This window comes from Lepidochelys kempii, chromosome 6, assembly GCF_965140285.1.
Source record: "Lepidochelys kempii isolate rLepKem1 chromosome 6, rLepKem1.hap1, whole genome shotgun sequence".
Classification (NCBI taxonomy): domain Eukaryota; kingdom Metazoa; phylum Chordata; order Testudines; family Cheloniidae; genus Lepidochelys; species Lepidochelys kempii.
Genome location: NC_136385.1, coordinates 121,492,179 through 121,511,962, shown reverse-complemented (window position 1 = coordinate 121,511,962; position 19,784 = coordinate 121,492,179). Strand labels below are relative to the sequence as shown.

Sequence of the window (19,784 nt, the reverse complement as noted above, 5' to 3'; positions counted from 1 at the left end):
AGATGCTACCAGTGGGTCTATACAGGGCCTTACCTGTGAGGGTGGAGTGGGAACAAAGGTATAGTTCAACTAAGTGTTAAGAGTCACCAGGGCTTGGTTAGGAGGAGTGCTCTTCATCTGCAGTGAGCCTCAGGGGACATTATGACATAATTAAGGTGAGGAGCGGGACTGGCAGGGCAGCAGGCAGCGCCCACCACCCCCATTAACCCCCCTCCCGCCCCCAGCGCACAGGTGTCTGTGGGGAGAACCATCCCCCTGCATGGGGCGAACCCAGCCTCAGGCCACTGCCCCCTGTGCCCGCTGGTGACCAACCTCGGCAGGCGGAGCAGCAAAGGGGTCGGCCCCGCAAAAACAGCACGAGGGCTACAACCCACCCAGGGTGCGGAGGCCCCACGAAAACCGCCCGCGCGCGGGAGCTGCTGTTTGTACAGACCCGCCCCGGCCACGAAGGTGCGGCACGTGCAGCAGGCGGCTCGGGGCCGTTTCCGCGGACAGGGGGCTGCCTCCGGCGGGAAAATGGCGGCGGCGGCGGCTGTGAGTGGCGGGAAGGGGACGCAGCTCCCCCCCGTCAGCGCGCAGGGCCGGGCGCCCGGGAGCCAGCGCCGCCGCCGACAGAGCGAGAGCGGCCCCTGCCGCCGCGTCTGCGCCCCGCGACCCCTCTTCGCTGCAGCGGCCTCGGCGGAGTGGGGGGGATCTCGCGCCCGGCGGCGCCCGCCTCGGTTCGGCTCCCTGTGGAAACCAACGGGGGGTTCCGGCCCGCGAGCCGCTGCTGGGGCTCCGCCGCCGCTCAGCCGGGGGCTAGCCCCGCCCGGCAGCCCGCGCTGGCCCCAGGTACGCGGCTTCCCCAGAGGCGCTGGCCGGCCTGTGCTGCCCCCAAGCCTGCTGCCCTCGGGGCTCAGCGCTGCCCGCGCCCGGGCACCCTCAAAGGAGCTGTGGGGGGAGACTCTGAGCGCCGTGGGGAGTCAGGCTCGCCAGCCCCCCGAGCTGGGATGGCCGGCCTCAGTCTCCTCTGGGGCCGAGCCCGGGGGCTGGTTCGAGAGCCTGAAAGTGCCAGGGTTTGTGTGGGTTTGTAGGGGCTGTGTCCCCGCGCTGGGTGGCCGCTGCAGACAGTGGTAGGGCACCCAGGCCTGGATGAGGAACCTGTTGTGCTAGGCGCTGTACAAACACCCAACAAAGAGACAGTGCCTTCCCCCAAGGACATTTGGGATGCTGCTGCCGGAGCTGAGAGTGGGGTGTGAATGCTGGCCACAGGACTAAGGCTTTGCTGTACCCCAGGGCCTGGCACTTCAACTTAAACAAACTTGACCTTATCTTTTCTAGTTTTTAGTACAAAGGCTGTTCAACCCTTGTAGGTGACCCTTGATGTGACAAGAGGTTTGTGTGTATGCAGCTATGGAGCTGTAGTGTTAGCTGACAATCTTCCAAAATTGTCAGGATCAGTTGCTAATCAAAGCACAAAATCTACTTCTGTTTTTAGGATTTTATATTGCTGCCTCCTCCTCATGGTATCTGAGCACCTTCTATGAAAATTTCATAGCAGTAATTAAGTCATTAGTGGACTTCTTGAAGTCTCTCAGGCTTAAAACTCTGCTTGGGGGTAAGGGTGTGTTTATTTTTTCTTTATTTGTTTGTTTATGGTTGGTTGATCTTATTGACTGATAGTTTCTTGTGATGAGAGGTGTTGACTATTGTGGCCTGGCTTGTACTAAGCAGATAATAAATTAAAATTGTAACTAACTGTGAAGATAACTTTTTAAAATAACCCCAAGCCTTATATGACGTAATTTAAAAAATAGGGTTATATTTGTATAATTTTCATGTTTTGCTGTGAAATATTAGAAGTAGGCATTCATTCACCTCACCCTTTCAGCCTCTCAAAGAAATTTAAAGCTGCACTTAACGGTCTAAGCCCTGTAAAGGAAGGATGACCTCATACATAGGGCACTAGCTTGGGACTTGGGAGATTAGGGTTCATGTCCTGACTCCACCAATAACTTCCTATGTGACCTTGGTCAAGTCTCTGTGCCTCTGTTCTCCATCTGTAAAATAAGGATAACACACCTCTACCTCAGAGGGATATTGTGAGGATAAACACCTTAAAAGATTTAATGGTGTTCAGATAATGGGGATGATCTAAGCAACTGAGAAATATAGGTGTAGAACTACCCCGGTTATGCCCAATTGTTGTTGTTTGTATCCTAGTAGTACCTAGGAGCCCACTGTGCTAGTACAAACGGAACAAAAAGCTGCAACCCCTCAAAGATCTTGCAATCAAAGTATAAGACAAGGGACAATTGATGGATACAGATTGGGGGAGTACAAGGAAACAATGAGACAATATTGATCAGTATGATAGGCAGTGGTGTTAGCACCCCAGTGGCCTACCTATTGTCTTTTTTTTTTTTTTTTTTTTTTGTAGGCATTATAGCAGAAGAGGCTAATGAGGTAGCTTGCAGATATTTTGTGGGATACTTCTCCCAGATGAGGGACAGCCTGGGAGAAAACATGACAGTTAAACAAATGACATCATGGGCTGATCAGAGGTGGGAGTTGATGCTTCAGTAATGAAAGAGAGAAAATAGGTAGGCTGGAGTTAGGCCATGAAGGGATTTGAAAGTGGAGAAAGGTAGCTTATGTTTGATGTGACTGTTGTCACCCAGGCCAGCGGGGTAATCAAGCAATGTGGTCAATCTAGAACTGTCCACTTACTTCAGAAATGCAAACTAAGGGCAGATCCTGCAAACAATTAATTTTGCTGGGACTCATGCAGAGGTAACTATACATATGTAAGTTCCTGTTTGAAAATCTGGCACCAACATATTTATCAACTCAGGTCAGATAGAGGTATTTAAGATTACATGGTTTCCCATATTTGTTGGGCTTAGTCTCTGATTTCTCTTATAAATATGTTTGTTGCTTTTTTTTATTGTGCCTTACAATGCTTCTGTTTTGCATTGCACTCAGGTAGGAGAACTGTCTCATTTATACACATAGATTTTAAATTTTATGCAAGTATGTCTATTATTTATCAATTTATTTGAGCATGAGCTTTCGTGAGCTCATGCTCAAATAAATTGGTTAGTCTCTAAGGTGCCACAAGTACTCCTTTTCTTTTTGCGAATACAGACTAACACGGCTGTTACTCTGAAACCTGTCTATTATTTATGCAAAACTTGCAGTTTAAATATGTTTATTTAACAAATAAAACATTGTTAAATATGTTTTATTGGTTAATACTTTGTTTATGATTTAGCAAATATATACTTAGAAACAACACAGACTAAACTTGAAACAAATAACACTGTGGGGAAACAGTAAAATCACAGCTGCCAGGGAAATTTTATTTAAAAAATAAAAAAAGTAAAACTTTACCTTGGTTTATGTTTCCTTTTAAAACTGAATTTCTCTCCTTTACATGCCCCCACAATTTTTTACCTATCAAACTCTCTTTAACCTGGCACCATTGCAGACACAGCACTTTAAAACATTCTATTTATAAAGTTTCAGTGACTTGTGAGCAAGCTTAGAATGTACTTTTTTTTAGTGTACTTTTAGAACATTTTTACTATGGTGTGTCCGTATTGCATTTACAAACTGTAGAACTGATTGTAATGAATGCCCTATCCAATATCTATATGATTGGCAGTATTTCCACATTACATTTTAGTTGCTGTCAGATATGATTCCTGTTTTCACCTCAGTTGTATGAGAATGCAAGTAACACAATAACATGCAAAGTTACAATAGAAGAAAGAAACGTACAGTACAATGTAGAGAGTGCTCTGTGTTATAAGGGCAGCAGATCAACAGTACCTCATGGCTCTACATTTTATTACTGAGTATTATGTGTTGATTTAACCTAACATCTTTTAGAGAAAATGCAAATTATTGGCCAGTAACACTAATTTAGAGTATCTGGGTGCCTCTCATTTCCATTATTTCTGACGGAATGTTGTGATGCCCAGTGTATGCTTGCAGACCATGTGACTGTTTCCTTGGTGAATGTAAACTATACATTGTGCACGAAAGCACTAACAAGTATTAAATACGGTAGTGAGAGGATACATGTCAGTGGCATTAGCACATTTGTTTTTACTACACCTGTAGTGCTGTTAAAAATGGGGTGCAGTTTACTTGTCAGATAGAAGGCAGCTAGTATAAAACACTTCCTGCATTAAATCTTCTAGCTACACTCACAGGTATCTTTTTAAAACAAAAATAGTGAGTCGCTCCACAGTAGTTTTTTCTGAGTCCTGTTTTCTATCCAGGCCCTCAGACTGAGTACTCCTGTCTGTTGCCTCAAGATCCTTGCTTCTGTGATCAGTAAGATAAATGGTTTCAGAGTAGCAGCCGTGTTAGTCTGTATCCACATTAAGAAAAGGAGGACTTGTGGCACCTTCGAGACTAACAAATTTATTTCAGCATAAGCTTTCTTGAGCTACAGCTCACGTCATCAGATGCATTCAGTGGAAAATACAGTGGGGAGATTTATATACACAGAGAACATGAAACAGTGGGTGTTACCATACACACTGTAAGGAGAGTGATCAGGTAAGGTGAGCTATTACCAGCGGGCGGGGGGGTGCGGGGGGGACGACACCTTTTGTAGTGAATCAAAGTGGGCCATTTGCAGCAGTTGATAAGAACGTCTGAGGAACAGTGGGAGGGTCGGGGGAATAAACATGGGGAAATAGTTTTACTTTGTGTAATGACCCATCCACTCCCAGTCTTTATTCAAGCTTAAGTTAATTGTATCCAGTTTGCAAATTAATTCCTATTCAGCAGTCTCTCGTTGGAGTCTGTTTTTGAAGGTTTTTTTGTTGAAGAATTGCCACATTTAGGTCTGTAATCGAGTGACCAAAGAGATTTGAAGTGGTCTCCGACTGGTTTTTGAACATTATAATTCTTGACATCTGATTTGTGTCCATTTATTCTTTTACGTAGAGACTGTCCAGTTTGACCAATGTACAGGGCAGAGAGGCATTGCTGGCACATGATGGCATATATCACATTGGTAGATGTGTAGGTGAACGAGCCTCTGATAGTGTGGCTGATGTGAACAAAACCCGTTCCCAGCTGTGTCCACATATCTATTCAGGGGACACCATCATAGGACCTAATCACATCAGCCACACTACCCCCCGCTCTCCTGCTGGTAATAGCTCACCTTACCTGATCACTCTCATTACAGGGTGTATGGTAACAGCCATTGTTTCATGTTCTCTGTGTATATAAATCTTCCCACTGTATTTTCCACGGAATGCATCTGATGAAGTGAGCTGTAGCTCACGAAAGCTTATGCTCAAATAAATTTGTTAGTCTCGAAGGTGCCACAAGTCCTCCTTTTCTTTTAGTAAGATAAATATGTGTTTTGCTCTCTCATTACGTTTGCAGAGTACAAAGATACTCTCCTTTTGAAAGTTTCCCTACCCTTTGAGTAATAATTCCTTTTGGATGTCTACCTAAATTCACAGTTGGCCCAGAAAAAATCCAAATGGAAGCAACAACCCTGTAAATAGAAAAGGAGTACTTGTGGCACCTTAGAGACTAAGGTGCCACAAGTACTCCTTTTCTTTTTGCGAATACAGACTAACACGGCTGCTACTCTGAACCCTGTAAATGGTTTGCTGGCCTTGCTCATTCGTATAATTAACAAGCATATGCTGAATACATGTTGTGCCTGTTACAATTATGTCTTCAGTTTTTTTTCTTTCACATTGCAGATGGGAAAGAGGGTATGTCAGCCAACGGCATTCATTGTCTACTTATTAAATTTTCAAACAAGCACCTTGTGCTTTCTCCCATGCTGTCCCTTGCTGTTGCATGGAGCTCCCCATAAACATCCACAAAGCGACCTCATTGTACTCTTTAAAACTATTGTTTGCCATGCCTACTAAAACATTGACAACAATTAGGCTAGTGGTGTGCTGAGGCTACTGCCCATCATGCTGACCAGTGTTGTCGCATTGTTTACTTGTACTTCCCCATCTATCTCTTATCTTATACTTTGATCGTAAGCTCTTTGGGCAAGGGCCATCTTTTTGTTCTGTGTTTATGAAGTGCCAAGCACAACTGGGTCCTGATCAGTGAGTAGGTCTCCTAAGCATCAGGGTAACTGAAAAGGGCTTTGATGCCACTATTTATTTATTTATTTTTACAGTTAAGATGTTATATGTTTGATCTAGACAGCCCTAATTTTACAAGGAACTCAATGTGGAACCCCTGCACCCCCATGGGTCCTTATTGAGATTGAAGGGGTTCCTCCTGGACATGGGTGGCTTCCCATTTGGAAGTCCTTGGAGGACAGAGGCTTAAATCATAAGTTGGAATAGGGCTAGATGTAAATTTCAATTCTCGACAAGTACTCTGTTGTGAGAGTAAACAATTCATTTTATTAACTCCAAAGAGTAGAGGCCATGTTAAATTAGTCCCATAATTCTTCACATAAGTTCTGCAATGGTCAGTATATTCTGTCTTTAAAAATATGTTGTAAAGTTTTTTCCCGTTTTAATAGTTTACTTATAGTCCTTAAAGTTCAGCGTATCCTGCAAATAGGATAGAAGATGTCTACTGAAATTATTAACTTGCAAATTCACTATGATTTTACAAATGAAAACAGGACAAAACAATTATCTTTATTGCCTACTTGTGAAGTTTTGAATGTGGCATTTAGTAACGCTATCTTATTTTTCTTTATCTGCTGCTGTTGTGCTACAGGAAAGATGGGACTCATCCAAGATTCCTGAGTAATAAGAATGGGTCCGGATGTACCTCTCCTGAATGATTACAAACAGGAGTTCTTCTTGAAGCGCTTTCCACAGACTGTTTTGGGAGGTCCCCGGTTTAAATTAGGCTATTGTGCGCCTCCTTACATATATGTGAATCAGATCATTCTTTTCCTGACGCCATGGGTTTTGGGAGGAATAGGAACACTTTTGTACCAGTTAGACATTATGAAAGACTATTACACTGCAGCACTTTCAGGAGGACTAATGCTTGTTACAGCACTTATTCTCCAGATGACAAATCTGAATGCAAGACAGAAAACAGTGACAGTAGAAAGAATGCAAATTCAGAATACCCTAAGGGATGAAGATGAGTATGAATTTTCCAGCTGTGTGGGTTCAGAGACAGTTAAATTTATTATTTCAGGCAAGAAATATATAGTCAACACTGTATTTCATTCGTTTCTTGCTGGGGTAATGTGTGGGTTGGGAACTTGGTATTTGCTGCCAAACAGAATAACCTTGCTGTATAGTAACATTGGAGGAACTGTTGTGATCTTTGTGTTTGGATGGGTAACTATTTGTATAGGAGAATATTCTTTAATCATAAACACAGCTACAGAGACAGCTACTTTTCAAGCACTGGATACTTATGAAATTACTGCTCTCATGAGACCTTTCTATATTTTTGTCTTTATTGCAGTGGATCTTGCACACAGGTAAACGTCTATAATGTTTATATAACTTTAATGTTGGCTTATGTATGCAGTTTGTTGGTAGATGCTATGAAATAACTCTCCTGAAAGATTTGTATTAGAGATGTCAGTCAATTTGAAAAATCCAGAAGAAGCCTAGAAAATTATACAATAGAACTTAATGCTTTTCTTTTGCTTTTATAGAAAATTAAGAACTTGATAGCTTTCAAGAAAAGTTAGGCGGGAGACTAAGAAGTTATAAGGTTAGCATAGTTAAAATGGTCACCCTCAGTCTTAAATTCAGTACTATTGGAAGTAGCTGTTTGCCTCACTGTCCTTTTAAGGATTAGTTATCAAGAAATATATTTGTACTGCTTTTAAATGTCTTAAAATAGTTTGTACCAAATATAGTACTTTTAAATTTGAGATAGGCCTGATTTGGAATTATAGATCCAAACACTGTGAACTTCAGAAAAATTTAGATACCAATTCGAAATTTGAGCTGCTAGTTGTTGTCAGTCTGATAATGTTCAGGCATTAATTTAAGTATATTTATTTTTGTGTGTGTGTTGTTTTTTTTTAAAAGAGTCGGACTATTCTGACATTTGAATATGGGATACATAACTTTTATACTTCTGGATTTATCGTGTGTGTTAAACTTGAAGTAAATCTATACATACGGTATCTTCCTTTCATAGGAGTCAAGTACATTTCCTTTTTCATCCAGGTTTACTCTTAACATGCCAGTTTTAGAACAGACAAACCAGATTTTGCACATCATATTTCTATTTTTGCCATTTTTATGGGCATTGGGGATTCTGCCCCCACTTGATGCACTTTTTCTATGGGGAATGGAACAAGTGTTGGAGTTTGGCCTAGGAGGTTCACCCATGTCAAGTAATACAAGGTAAATTTTATTGACATAATGATCAAATATAACATTGTAGTTTGTAACCTTTTTTCTTTTCAATCAAATCTTTTTGTTTTTTCTCTCCTTCGCAGGTTGTTAGTAATGTTTCTCATTTCTGCTGGAACAGCTATAGCATCATATTTCATTCCCAGCACTGTTGGTGTGGTCCTCTTCATGACTGGATTTGGATTCATACTCAGTCTTAACCTAAGTGAGATTGGTCTAGCCTTCAAGCACACCATGATCAGCCATTTAGCTTCCAACAAGTCTAAGTGCTCTAAGTCCAGTGGTCCTAGGATACACTTTGGATGGAGGGAATTCTTTTTCTATTTGACTGTCTTGACATTGGCTCTTATAGAAGCCAGTTTGCTGCATCACTTTGCTGGTTTTTCAGCATTTTCCAAAGCCAGTCCCCAGGCTATAGTGAGTTACATTCTGATCATATTACTTATAGTTATGTGGATTCTTAGAGAGATTCAGGGAGTGTACTTGTTTGGAATCTTCCGAAACCCTTTTTATCCAAAGGATGTCAGGACTGTGACTGTGTTCATGGAGATGCAAAGAAGGCTTATGAAAGTTGGTGTTGTCAGAAGGATTTTACTAACACTAGGTAGGAATATCTTCTATGTACTATATGTAAGATGAAGATTAAAGGAAGATTAAAACATGGCAATAACATTTCTCTATGTGAGTTAAAATGTATGTGCTAAGAAGATTTAAATGGCTTAGTTTTCATTCAAGTTTTACTTTTAGCCTTGTATGCACAATTAATGGGTTCAGATTTTCAGAAGTGACTAGTGATCTGGGGTGCATGAATTTTAGGGTGCTCAATTTGAGGGACTGACTTTCAGAGTGTGGGTGCTTAGTGCTTTCTGAAAACCACCGCCCTTTAAGGAGTGTAGGTTTGGAATCCAAAAATTGGAACTGGCCACTTTTGAAAATCTTTGCTGTAACTTTAATAAAATAGTTCTAAAAGAAAACTGAATTGACTCTGGAAGTCCATCAAAATATTTGTTTCTTGCAACTTCCTAATAAAAGGCCTAATCCTACTTCCATTGAAGTCAATGGCATATTTTCCACTCTCTTCAATTGAACCAAAATTTGGCCCAAATTGAGTTTGTGTAGATCTACTAGTTTTGGGACATAATCTTGGAGTGCTTATTCACATGTTTCACTCATTTGAGTATTCCCATTAACTTCAGAGAGACTAATCACAAGTTAAGCATGGGCATAAGCACTTGCAGGAATGGGCCCTTTGTGTGAAAATGCCACCTAATTTTAACTTTTTTTTGAGGGGGAGAGGGAAGTTCACAAAAAAAATTACTGGCTTAGTGGTGGCAATTCCCATTCACAAACTAAGATTTCCATTCTGCAGTGAGCTCATTGCAGGATCTGGAGCCAATTTATGGACTTTGGTAGACATTGCAAAGAAAAAACATTGATGTTTCTCTCATGGTTTTTTGTTTTTTTTTAATTGCAGTGTCTCCATTTGCTATGATAGCATTTCTTTCATTAGACAGTTCCCTACAAGGTCTTCATTCTGTATCTGTTTGCATTGGATTCACCAGAACCTTTAGAATGGTAATTTTAAATTTTTCTAATTTGTTACCTTGTAGAAGAAACTTTTTCCAAAAGAAATAAGAAGTGACTTGGAAGAAATACTCCAGGTCAAGAAGAGGGAGAAAGGGCAGATGCTTGGTACAACAAATAATCAGTCTCTGTTTTAGGTTTGGCAAAATTCAGAGAATGCCCTGTTGGAGATGGTGATTGTATCGATAGTGCAGATGTTGCTATTTAATACTGATGTGTGGTGGAACAGAAGCCTTGATACAGGAATCAGACTCTTACTGGTAAACCTAATTTTAATTTTGATTAAGCAGCTAGCTATTGCATCTTTTCTTCCCCACTTCTTCCAAAATTAGGGCTCAGGGCTTATGGGTATGGAGACTGAAACTCTGTAGGCATGGATTTTCTCTTGGTTTAATAATTAGTTTTATTTAGTGCACTTAACAGTATATAAACCTGAAAGAGCTCTAGCAATGCTGAATGTGACCAGATACCTAAGAAAAATATTTGATTATTGTATGTATCTCAACAGGCTGGTGTCATTCGGGATCGATTACTTCAGTTGATCTCAAAATTGCAGTTTGCTGTAGCTGTTCTCTTGACATCATGGACAGAGAAAAAGCAACGTCGGAAATCTACTGCAACCTTAATAACACTCAACATTGTTTTCTTTCCAATTGTATTGGCCTTCATAGCTGTCTCTGCACTACTTTCTTCCCCCATGCTGCCGCTCTTCACTCTACCAATATTTTTGATTGGGTTTCCTAGACCTATCCGAAGCTGGCCTGGACCTGTGGGTGCAACAGCATGTGTTTGTTCAGATACCATGTACTATCAGCAGGTGGTTCCAAGTCTGGCCACTGCACTGCAGTCTGCACTGGCATCAGGTAGTCTAGGTAGGTAAACTGTAGCTGTATAAAATAATTTGCAGATAATATAGTTAAATGCTTTAATCTGTGTAGCCTCTACTGGAGAACATTGTGATTTGCAACCTCTATGTTAAATAGATGTGCTCACTACCTAGATTAAAACTTAAACAGTGCAGTGTTCCAGGGTTTATTCAGCTAAGTAAAAAATGGGTGGTTTCAGACCTTGCTGCATTCTCTTAATAGAGACTGCTGTGATTTAATACAATTAGACAGCGGTGGCAAAACTGTGTTGCACTTGGCATTCCTTATACTGAACAAGAGAAGATGTCTTTCTAAAAGATCTACCTAGGCTTAACTAAAATCTATGGGCTTAATACATGAACCACTTGGTCAAATTCTGTGGCCTGTGTTATGTAGGAGATGAGGCTAGAGGATCATAATGGTCCCTTCTGGCCTTACAATTTTACAGAAGATTGTGACATGTATTTATTTTTTTTAATGATACTAAAAGAAAACAAAAACCAAGATTTTTTTTTCTTCGCCAAAGAAAACATAATTGCTGAAATTGCAAGAAATTCTTTTGAGAAACACTTGGGGCACACAAGCAGAATAATCAAGAGCAGGTTGCCCCACTGATAAGTTATGAGTATTTACTTTTGCTGTCTTACACTGATGGCTAGTAAGGGAGGCATCTTAGTATTCAATGGTAATTGAATCTAACTTCAGTCACTCTTTTTCGGAGGAAGAGAGAAATGCAGAAACTTTTGTCAGCAGACCTATGCAATGGATTTGGTACAAGGGCTGAAGAGACTTGAAGTAATTGTAGGAAGCTTCCCCACAAAAGGAGAAACCCCACTCACAGTTCACTCTACCAGTAAATAAGAGAACATCTTTCTTATTGCTAATATGAAAGTCAGGTGTTGTGGCACTCATGCCTCAGATTCAATATTTTTTTTAAAAATAGAAAAAATTACTTGCTTTTTAAAGGGATAATCTTTGAATGGACATCTCCAAGCAAGAGATCCTGTTAGGATCTTAGATCATTTAAAGATGAAACGATAATGCTCTTAATGTGCCACTATTTTAATTTAAAAATAAAAAAAATAATCTACAGAGAGGATTTGTAGTAGCTTTGACAGCCCAAATTTAAAAAAAACTTTGCAAAAATGGTAGCAAGAAAGTGCACTTCATTAGCACAGTGGAATATAAGGTTATTTTTAATTTTAACTATATTAAAACCTGGCTGGTTTTACTGATTGTATTTTACAACATTCTGAAACTAAAATTCACTGTACAAGTCAAAGATGATTTGAACATGAGTGAGGATGCAATGTGCTGGCAGCAAACATGCACTGTCCTGTTTTGGAATATCACAGATGTGCTGGAGAAGTGACAGCTGACTGTAATCTAAGGTCTGAATTAAGAAAATCAGTTAGACGGCAAGTTTACCATCACCCTCTTACATCTAAACAGAAAGAGAATAGAGGAAAGAAATGTGATGTTTCTGTGGGAGGGAGGGCAATCTACTGACTAAAGCAATGAGCTTGATTTCAGGACTCTAAGTGCTAGCATTGCCATTAACTTGACATGTGCAAGTCATTTATGCCTTAATTTTCAAATGCCTACTAATTTTGGTTGCCTCGGGTTTTTTTGATATCTAGGGCCTGATTTTTCTACCTAGCGGTGCTGAGGAACAGCAAATTCCATTGGATCTGTGGGTGCTTAGTACCTCTGAAAATTAGTCCATTAGATTTTCATGTGGGACATCCAAAAATGGATACACTTGCAAAATTTAGGCCTTAACATCTGCTTAAGTGTCTGTAAAGAAGGCATGATAATACCTCACAGGTGGATTGAGGTTTAATTGATATTTATAAAGCATTTTGAGATCCTTAAATAAAAATGCCATAGAAGCATTCCTCCACCTTCCCCCAGGCCGATCTTGTGCTGCTGGGGGAGTCTCAGAATTCCCTTTTGTATACACATTGATTTTTCACAAAAGCAAGAAAACATAGGACCTTTCTACTGGCTGAGGAATGCTGGATATGACTCCTTCAAGAGCTCATTGCTGCTGCAAAAAAACATTGTGAATTAATGAAAAAAGTTGCAAGGCATGCCTTCCTCTGTCTAATCTTCAGGATCATCAGCCCTTGCTGATATGGGGAGTAACAGAAGAAACATGATCCTACATTTTAAGAAGTCTGCCCCCTTTCCTATATTTCTCTCTCATCTCATTCCCACCTTCCTTTTGGAGTATTTTAAGTACCTTGCACTCCTTTGACGTTTCTCACTTATTTTATCTGTGGCTCCCTCTGTCTTCATGCCCCACAGTTCTGTTCCTTGCTCTGCCCCAGACACAACTGTGTGATGTTGGACCAAGCCACTTACTTCATTTTCCTGTTGTAAAAAGGTTAACATCTCAAGGTTGTCATGAAGCTGAATTAATGTTTGGAAAGCACTTTGAGATGCTCTGCTGAAAGATTCTATAGACATGCATTGTAGTAGTATTCTACAGCTTATGTATATACGTAATCGTGTAGGCAATAAAATTAACTTGGTTTCCACTAACTTTTCCCAGCTTGCCTCATCATTTCTATTTACACTACCTAAGTGTTTCAGAATGTACTATAGTCGTTGTTCTGGACACAGTATTTGGATCCAGCTTTGCACCTTACTTGCTTTGGTTTCTACTCTTGACCTGACACAAAGTAGTGTAATATAAGCAGCAGTCCATAATCTAACTAAAGTTGTAGACACTAATGCACAAAGGCTCAATCTATACTGAAGAAAGTATGGCAAAAAGCAGTGCTTGGAAAGCTCTCTGTGTACACAAATTCACTAAGTATTTCAAGATGTTTTACAAGTTCTGGTTGTTCCAGCTGATGGTAATATCCAGGAATAGGTCTCCAGCTCAACCAGTGTAGTCTACAGTAGTTTCTTCATATTGCAAGAGGAAACCACAAGCATTGCAACTGCCCTAGTTCTAACCCCATTCCACAAGGCAATGCCTCATATTGGCAAGTTGCCCCAAAGCTCCAGCTAGTAACGGTTGCGGGCACTCTGGGATATGTACATCAGGAAGCCACTGAAGCAACACCTGTGCTGTGCTTAGCCAACCCAAACTGGTTCTGGCAGGATCAGTGTTGCTGTGTAAATGTCCTTGCAACAGCCTAGCGCATCACACGCCACAAACTTTCATACAAGAGTGTCTTTGCAATGGTTTCCTCAATGTACAGAAGAATCCTTAATCAACAGAATCCAACAGTAAAAGTTAACTTTTTGTGCATCTTTTTTAGGTCTCTCTTTACCTGGATCACACTTCTTGTGCCGTTTTCAGGACAGACTGATGTGGATATTAGTACTAGAAAGAGGCTTCACATACTGCTGTGTTAATATTAAGGTGAATATTTACTGAAAACTTACCTAGTCATGTTTTGGAAACACACATTTGTTTCTGTATAACTTCCTGTAATAGCACAAGTAACACAACTTACGTTACATAAGGTTAACATATTTTGGGTGCGTAACTAATTTAGTTTTACAACTGATAGGGTCTTTTGTGTTGCACCATTAAGTCTGTAATAATACATTTGAAACAATCTGAAGCACATAAGCAAGTTATGACATAGAAGAAGTTGGGGGTGGGGGGAGAACCTACTATATTAGCAAGTATGGAAGTACCATATCACTCGTCCTGTGGCTACAGACTTTTTTTAAAAAAACAACCATATACAGTTGATCTGTAAGGGGCAAAGGTAACATGGCAAATAAAATGCAAGGTTCTAAAGAAAGTTCAGATTTATCATGTCTGTATTTAACATCTGTAGTCAATCTTAGATACAATGATGGGTGCTATAAAAAAAATCTTCGCTTCAGTGGTGCCAGAAATATTAGAAATGGAAGTGTCTCTTCAATTGCTGGGAATAATTTTTAATAATAAGAAAATAGTATTCATTAGCATTGCTTGTACAGCCAAAGAGCAAAGATGACTTGTTCCCATTTGTGCTATAGGGGCTAGAATTGCAGGAAACTTCCTGCCACACTGCTGAAGCACACAGAGTGGATGAAGTTTTTGAAATGGCCTTTGAACACCAGGAGCATGCAGAGACTTTCTCTCTCAATCATCATTTTGGAAACATTTTAACCCCTTGTACCACTCTACCTGTAAGACTGTATTCTGATGCCAGGAATGTCTTGTCTGGGATAATTGATTCACATGAGAACTTAAAGCAACTGAAAGATGATTTCCTTAAAGTGCTTGTATGGATACTTGTCCGGTACTGCTATAAAAAATCAAAAATGTGCGAGAAGCTGGACAAAACAACCAAGAACAAAGAAGGGTCATTTCCATTAACCCAGCCCAATGCATTTGACAGTGCAGTAGAAAAGCCCAGGCCCATAAGGGATGAAGATAGCTTTAGTGTAGATACAATTGCGGATTGGACCGATGATAGTGATCTTTTTGATCTTGAGCCCAGCAGAACAAGAGAGAGAAAAGAAACCGAGCCATTGGAAGCTGCACCAAGAACACTTTTGTCTGTTCCAGGGTCAGTAGAAATGGAGAGCGCAGTTGGTGCTCTGCAGGAGACAGCCCCTGAAGATAAACTCTACAAAGCTGTTGTGCTTGGCCTCCCTGCTGTAGACAAAGGAAAGAAGCAGGAAGTTGTAAACTTGCCTTTAGTTGCATTTAGCTGCTCCTACTCTGAGTTGCTAAGCATACCTGAAGAGTGGACAACTGCTCCCATACCTACTTCCAAACTCAATGAGATGAGGCAGAGGTTTCCAGAAGACTGGTACCATTTTGTTTTGAGTCAACTGGATTTTTTTCATTTGAAAGAAGAACCTTCCAATTTACTTGATGACATAACTAAAGACAAAGCTTTGAAAGAGTTGTACATCCATGGTGTATTGTCTTGTTGTTTTGGTTTGTTTGGACTAGACAATACAGTTCCTGCTCCTAGTCATGTATTTAGAGCATACACTGGTGGCATCCCCTGGTGTGTTGGTTTGGATTGGCTAACTGGAAAACCAGAGCTGTTCCAACTAGCACTGAAAGCATTCAGGTAAAAAGCCATGCGCATTATAAAACATAGCATAACTCTGTCGGAAGAGAGCATTTATGCTTTCAGAGTTGGCTTTAAACTATATGTAGTGAAGAGAGAGATGCTAGCTAAGTGACAGTAAGTCACCATATTCATTGCCAAATAGTATAGCAAATTAGTTCTGAAATTAAGTATTTTGCATTTTCCATGATCAATCAATAGTGCCAATGTTTGAGCTAATTGAAACAACTATAACAACCTGTAAGTGGGTTATCATAGCTACATTGCTTTTGATAACTGCTTTGTCCCTCTCTCTGAAGTGTATACTTACTCTAGGCATTCTGTTATACATCTTTCAGATATACGTTTAAGCTCATGGTTGACAAAGCAAGCCTGGGTCCAGTAGAGAACTTCGAAGAGCTGATTAACTATCTGGAAGAATATGAAAGTGACTGGTACATTGGTTTAGTATCAGATATTGAGTGGCAACAAGCAGTTTTGCAGGAAAAGCCATACCTTTTTTCTTTAGGACATGATCCTAACATGGTAAGGGGGGGGGGAATGCTAGCAAGCAACATTAATGTGTTTTTTCCACTGCTTATTATTTTAATGTGTGTCTTACTTCCAAGACTTTACAGAGAACTTTACATCCAAAGAACAAATGAATGCTTGACAAAATTTGGCATTAGTACTGCTGGAAATTGCTAGACAGCTGTTCTGCAAACGCAGCAGCATTTGTTAACTATGACATGGGGATATTCAAGCATTCGGCCATTAAAGATTCAACAGTTCTAGTTAATTATATGCAACAGCATAATCTAGAGGCCTATACGCCTTTCATCTTACACTAAATATTGTGAGGGGACCAGGGCATGTGACATTATTTGGTTCAAGGCACTGCAGTGTTGAAAGTCTCACTTACTAAATTGCAGTCTCAACCTGTTGTTGAAATTATGGAAGAGGCAGTTTTAAAAAGACAGTACCCAAAATGTTGCTAACTATTCCCTTTATGCTCTGTAACTGAAACATTTTTATTTGTCTGAATTCTATTAGTGTACTGAAAATTAAATGTTTTTTCTTTCAAAGGGAGTTTACACTGGGAGAGTGCTCACCCTTCAGGAATTGTTAGTGCAGGTTGGGAAGCTCAACGACGAAGCTGTCCGAGGTCAATGGGCAAATCTTTCATGGGAGCTGCTGTATGCTACCAATGATGATGAAGAACGCTACAGTATACAAGCTCACCCAATCCTTCTGAGAAACCTTACTGTGCAAGCAGCAGACCCACCGCTTGGCTACCCTGTTTATTCATCTGCATCTCTCCATGTGCCTTTGTTGTAGGCTGTTGATTTGTAAGGTGTGTTTTTTGTATTTCCTATCTGTAAGGAGGAAACCAAACACTAATGCTGCATTTGTACAACTAGAAATATGAAGATCTCATTGAGTGGCATTGGATGGCAGTTGCCAAACCAGAGAACCCTAATTTGCACGGAAAAGGTGCTAGCTGGAGGCAAGAACTTTAGAATCTGTTTTTGCAGTGCTGGAACTACCTAAACCCCATTCCCTGCGTGGCTGCCACATGTCTTGATCTCCACTTCAGAGAACAGACGCTTAGCTCTGGCCACTAACTGTTGTTGGTGCTTTTTTTTTTTTTAAATAGCTTGACAGGTGACTTGCATTTGTAGGCAGGTTACAGCTCATTGTAGTATAGTGAACTGTAGAGTTGGTAACCAAAGTGTACGTATGAATATTTATATGAAATTTTTATTCTCATTTTATATATTGATGTATTTTGATATTTTAGAACTTGTTATAATGTATAATTTCATATCATTTTTTTAATGTGTATTACCTGCTGCCCTTTCACAAAGGAAGCCTTGGAGTGTTTCCATAGAAAGGCACACTAGCTACTCCAGGCTTTCCCCTCCCCCAGTGTAAACAAACCATTATAGGGGCTGTATGCAGGCAGGGAAGTAGTTCAGAATGCAGGAAGAAGGGTAACTAGGGGCTGTGTGCCAGGAAGGCTCCCCCTTGCAGTCCCTGTGTCTCTCCCCCTGCAGCTCCCTCCCAACTCCGCCCCCAGCTTTAGCCCCATAGAGGGCAATAGGGCACTGGACTTCAGCCCCAAGGCCCTGTGGCCTCTAGATTCCTGGTTGAGAACTGCTACTTTGCTGGACAATAGATGTGTAAAGCTATTTCACTTGAATCTCTTTGACTGCTCAAGCCCTTCAGCAGGGCAGTCAGACTCCTCCACTTTCCTATGTACTAACAGGAAGGAGATCTCCTAGCAGGAGATGCTGACTTGGTGTCCAATACAGCTGAGACATTTAGAACTATTCACCTTAACTACCTGCGTAGACTACTAAAAGGAGAGAGGGCTCAGCTGACAATTACTTCTCCCTGATGTAGAGAGGGGAAGTGCCTTCCCCTAAACAATGCAGGGCTATGGGGAAAGCTACAAGCCTGCTGCATCCCCTCCTATCCAGACTGATCAGATATGTGCACAAGTTATCCAGCCCCAGAGCTGCCCTTCCAGAGCAGCCCCTACAAGCAATAGACACTCTTCCCCTTCATGCATTGGTTGATATTGGTCCTGAATGGCTAGGGACCTTTAGGCTCCGGGAAGGGAAGAATCTGGGCTGGTGGGTGGGGTCTGTAAGGTGTGAGAATGGTGGAAACAAGATCAAGTAGCTTACTGGGTAAATTCATGGCAGCAGAAATATCACAATAGGGTTCCTGTCCTCCTACCATAGTTTTTATAAACCTAAAGAATGACTTTATAGAAGGCCCTGCAAAAGTAAAGCAGATATGTTTAGAGATTTGCTTTTATTCAATAAATGTTCTTACAATCACATTAGGTTGCAGTTGTCAGGTTACATGATAGCAAAAAAAAAATAAGGAATAATTAAAAAAGGCCTTAACTTGCAAAGATGAATAGAGGACAGAACACTCCCCCAGCTACAGTTACTAGTTTGGTTTAGTGGGGTTTTGTGCAGGTTTCTCCTCAAGCTTTCTTCTTTTGAGAGTAGGAGACATCAGCATCCTGTAATAATGAGAACACAACACCTTTTAACCAATGTTTTCCTCCATTTTCTATTTCATTTGGAAATCCTTCACACAAGACAGAGTTAAAAAAATCTCATTCTACTTGTATTAGTATGTGATCAGATACTGACAATACAGTTGTGCAGGAGGACAGCTTTAAGTGTGCACATGAAACTTTTGCTGCTTGGCTTTAGAGTGCTTAATACAGGTTTTTCTGCCTAAAATGAGGCTTTTGTCTCAGACACAGCTTAAAGTATGTGACACAAGTCCTACTTGCAAGGAAGTGAGAGATTGTCAGCCTGTCTGAATTTCAAATATATTGCTCAAGTCACTTTAAATATTATAGTAGTGACAGAGAATAGTGCAGGCCAGGTCTATAGCAGCTGCTCAGTATACAGCTCTGAACCTACATTTCTGCAGTGCAGACTAGATACATTTGAGGTGAAATGTTTTGTCATAAGCATACTAACTTCACTGTTCTGCTGCTTGAACAGCAATAACCCATGGGGCTGTATATTCTCATGTAGTGTCCAAATGTGGTACCAAGCAGGGAGGAAGATGAACAGCAGACTCAGATTGCAGCCTACATTGATGGCTAAAGTCTCTCTACAGAGAGCGGAAACGATATACAAAAACACCCCCTTAGGAATGGCTTACCACTCCACGCTTGAAGTTTTGTATTCTTATTTTGCCCATCTTGTTCATAAGCCACCATGCCCAGGTGGGTGCATATTGCCAAAGGTAGCAGACTGCTAGATATGGGTGATCGCTGATCCAGGCTTCTTTCAGATCATTTACCATGCTGACCAATGTAAGCCGAACGCAGCGATCAGTTGGCATTTTGTGGGACTGATCACCGGTGTTTTCTAGTGACTGGGAAGAAAAGAGGAAGGATGAAATGCTACAGAACTTTTGCATCAAGAAAATTACTTCGT

At 40.8% G+C, this 19,784-nt stretch overlaps 2 protein-coding genes across 10 annotated transcripts in view; one reads left to right on the top strand and one right to left on the bottom strand.

The window, feature by feature from the left end:
- Positions 1–342: 342 nt before the first annotated feature.
- On the top strand, positions 343–18,658 carry PCNX4 (pecanex 4). 8 transcript variants are annotated; one of them, XM_073349942.2, is made up of 12 exons: positions 343–450; positions 1,478–1,597; positions 6,718–7,444; positions 8,148–8,327; positions 8,423–8,940; positions 9,811–9,911; positions 10,058–10,180; positions 10,429–10,792; positions 14,062–14,165; positions 14,777–15,828; positions 16,167–16,353; positions 16,894–18,658. In XM_073349942.2, the coding sequence occupies exons 3-12, from the start codon at positions 6,756–6,758 to the stop codon at positions 17,143–17,145; spliced, it is 3,570 nt and encodes a 1,189-aa protein (XP_073206043.1). In that variant the 5' UTR covers positions 343–450; positions 1,478–1,597; positions 6,718–6,755; the 3' UTR covers positions 17,146–18,658. The 8 variants fall into 8 exon arrangements, with proteins under 8 accessions (XP_073206043.1, XP_073206047.1, XP_073206042.1 ...); XM_073349946.2 differs by lacking the exon at positions 343–450 and adding an exon at positions 535–831 and having other exon boundaries at positions 8,423–8,541; XM_073349941.2 differs by lacking the exon at positions 343–450 and adding an exon at positions 535–831.
- The window catches only part of DHRS7 (dehydrogenase/reductase 7), a 35,547-nt gene continuing 34,378 nt past the window's right edge, over positions 18,616–19,784 (bottom strand). For both annotated transcript variants that reach the window (XM_073349950.2, XM_073349951.1), the window contains exons 6-7: positions 19,507–19,722; positions 18,616–18,847 (exon numbers count right to left, since the gene is read on the bottom strand). In XM_073349950.2, coding sequence (XP_073206051.2) covers positions 18,809–18,847; positions 19,507–19,722 — 255 coding nt within the window. In that variant the 3' untranslated portion in view covers positions 18,616–18,808. The remainder of the gene's footprint in view (positions 18,848–19,506; positions 19,723–19,784) is intronic.

What these genes read in the sequence shown, in the direction of transcription:
- PCNX4 (XM_073349942.2), top strand. Translation starts at nt 6,756, where the DNA reads ATGGGTCCGGATGTACCTCTCCTGAATGATTACAAACAGGAGTTCTTC. An exon ending in GCAGTGGATCTTGCACACAG is followed by an intron (nt 7,445 to 8,147) that starts GTAAACGTCTAT and finishes TTTTTCATCCAG; the next exon opens with GTTTACTCTTAACATGCCAG. An exon ending in CAGGAATCAGACTCTTACTG is followed by an intron (nt 10,181 to 10,428) that starts GTAAACCTAATT and finishes GTATCTCAACAG; the next exon opens with GCTGGTGTCATTCGGGATCG.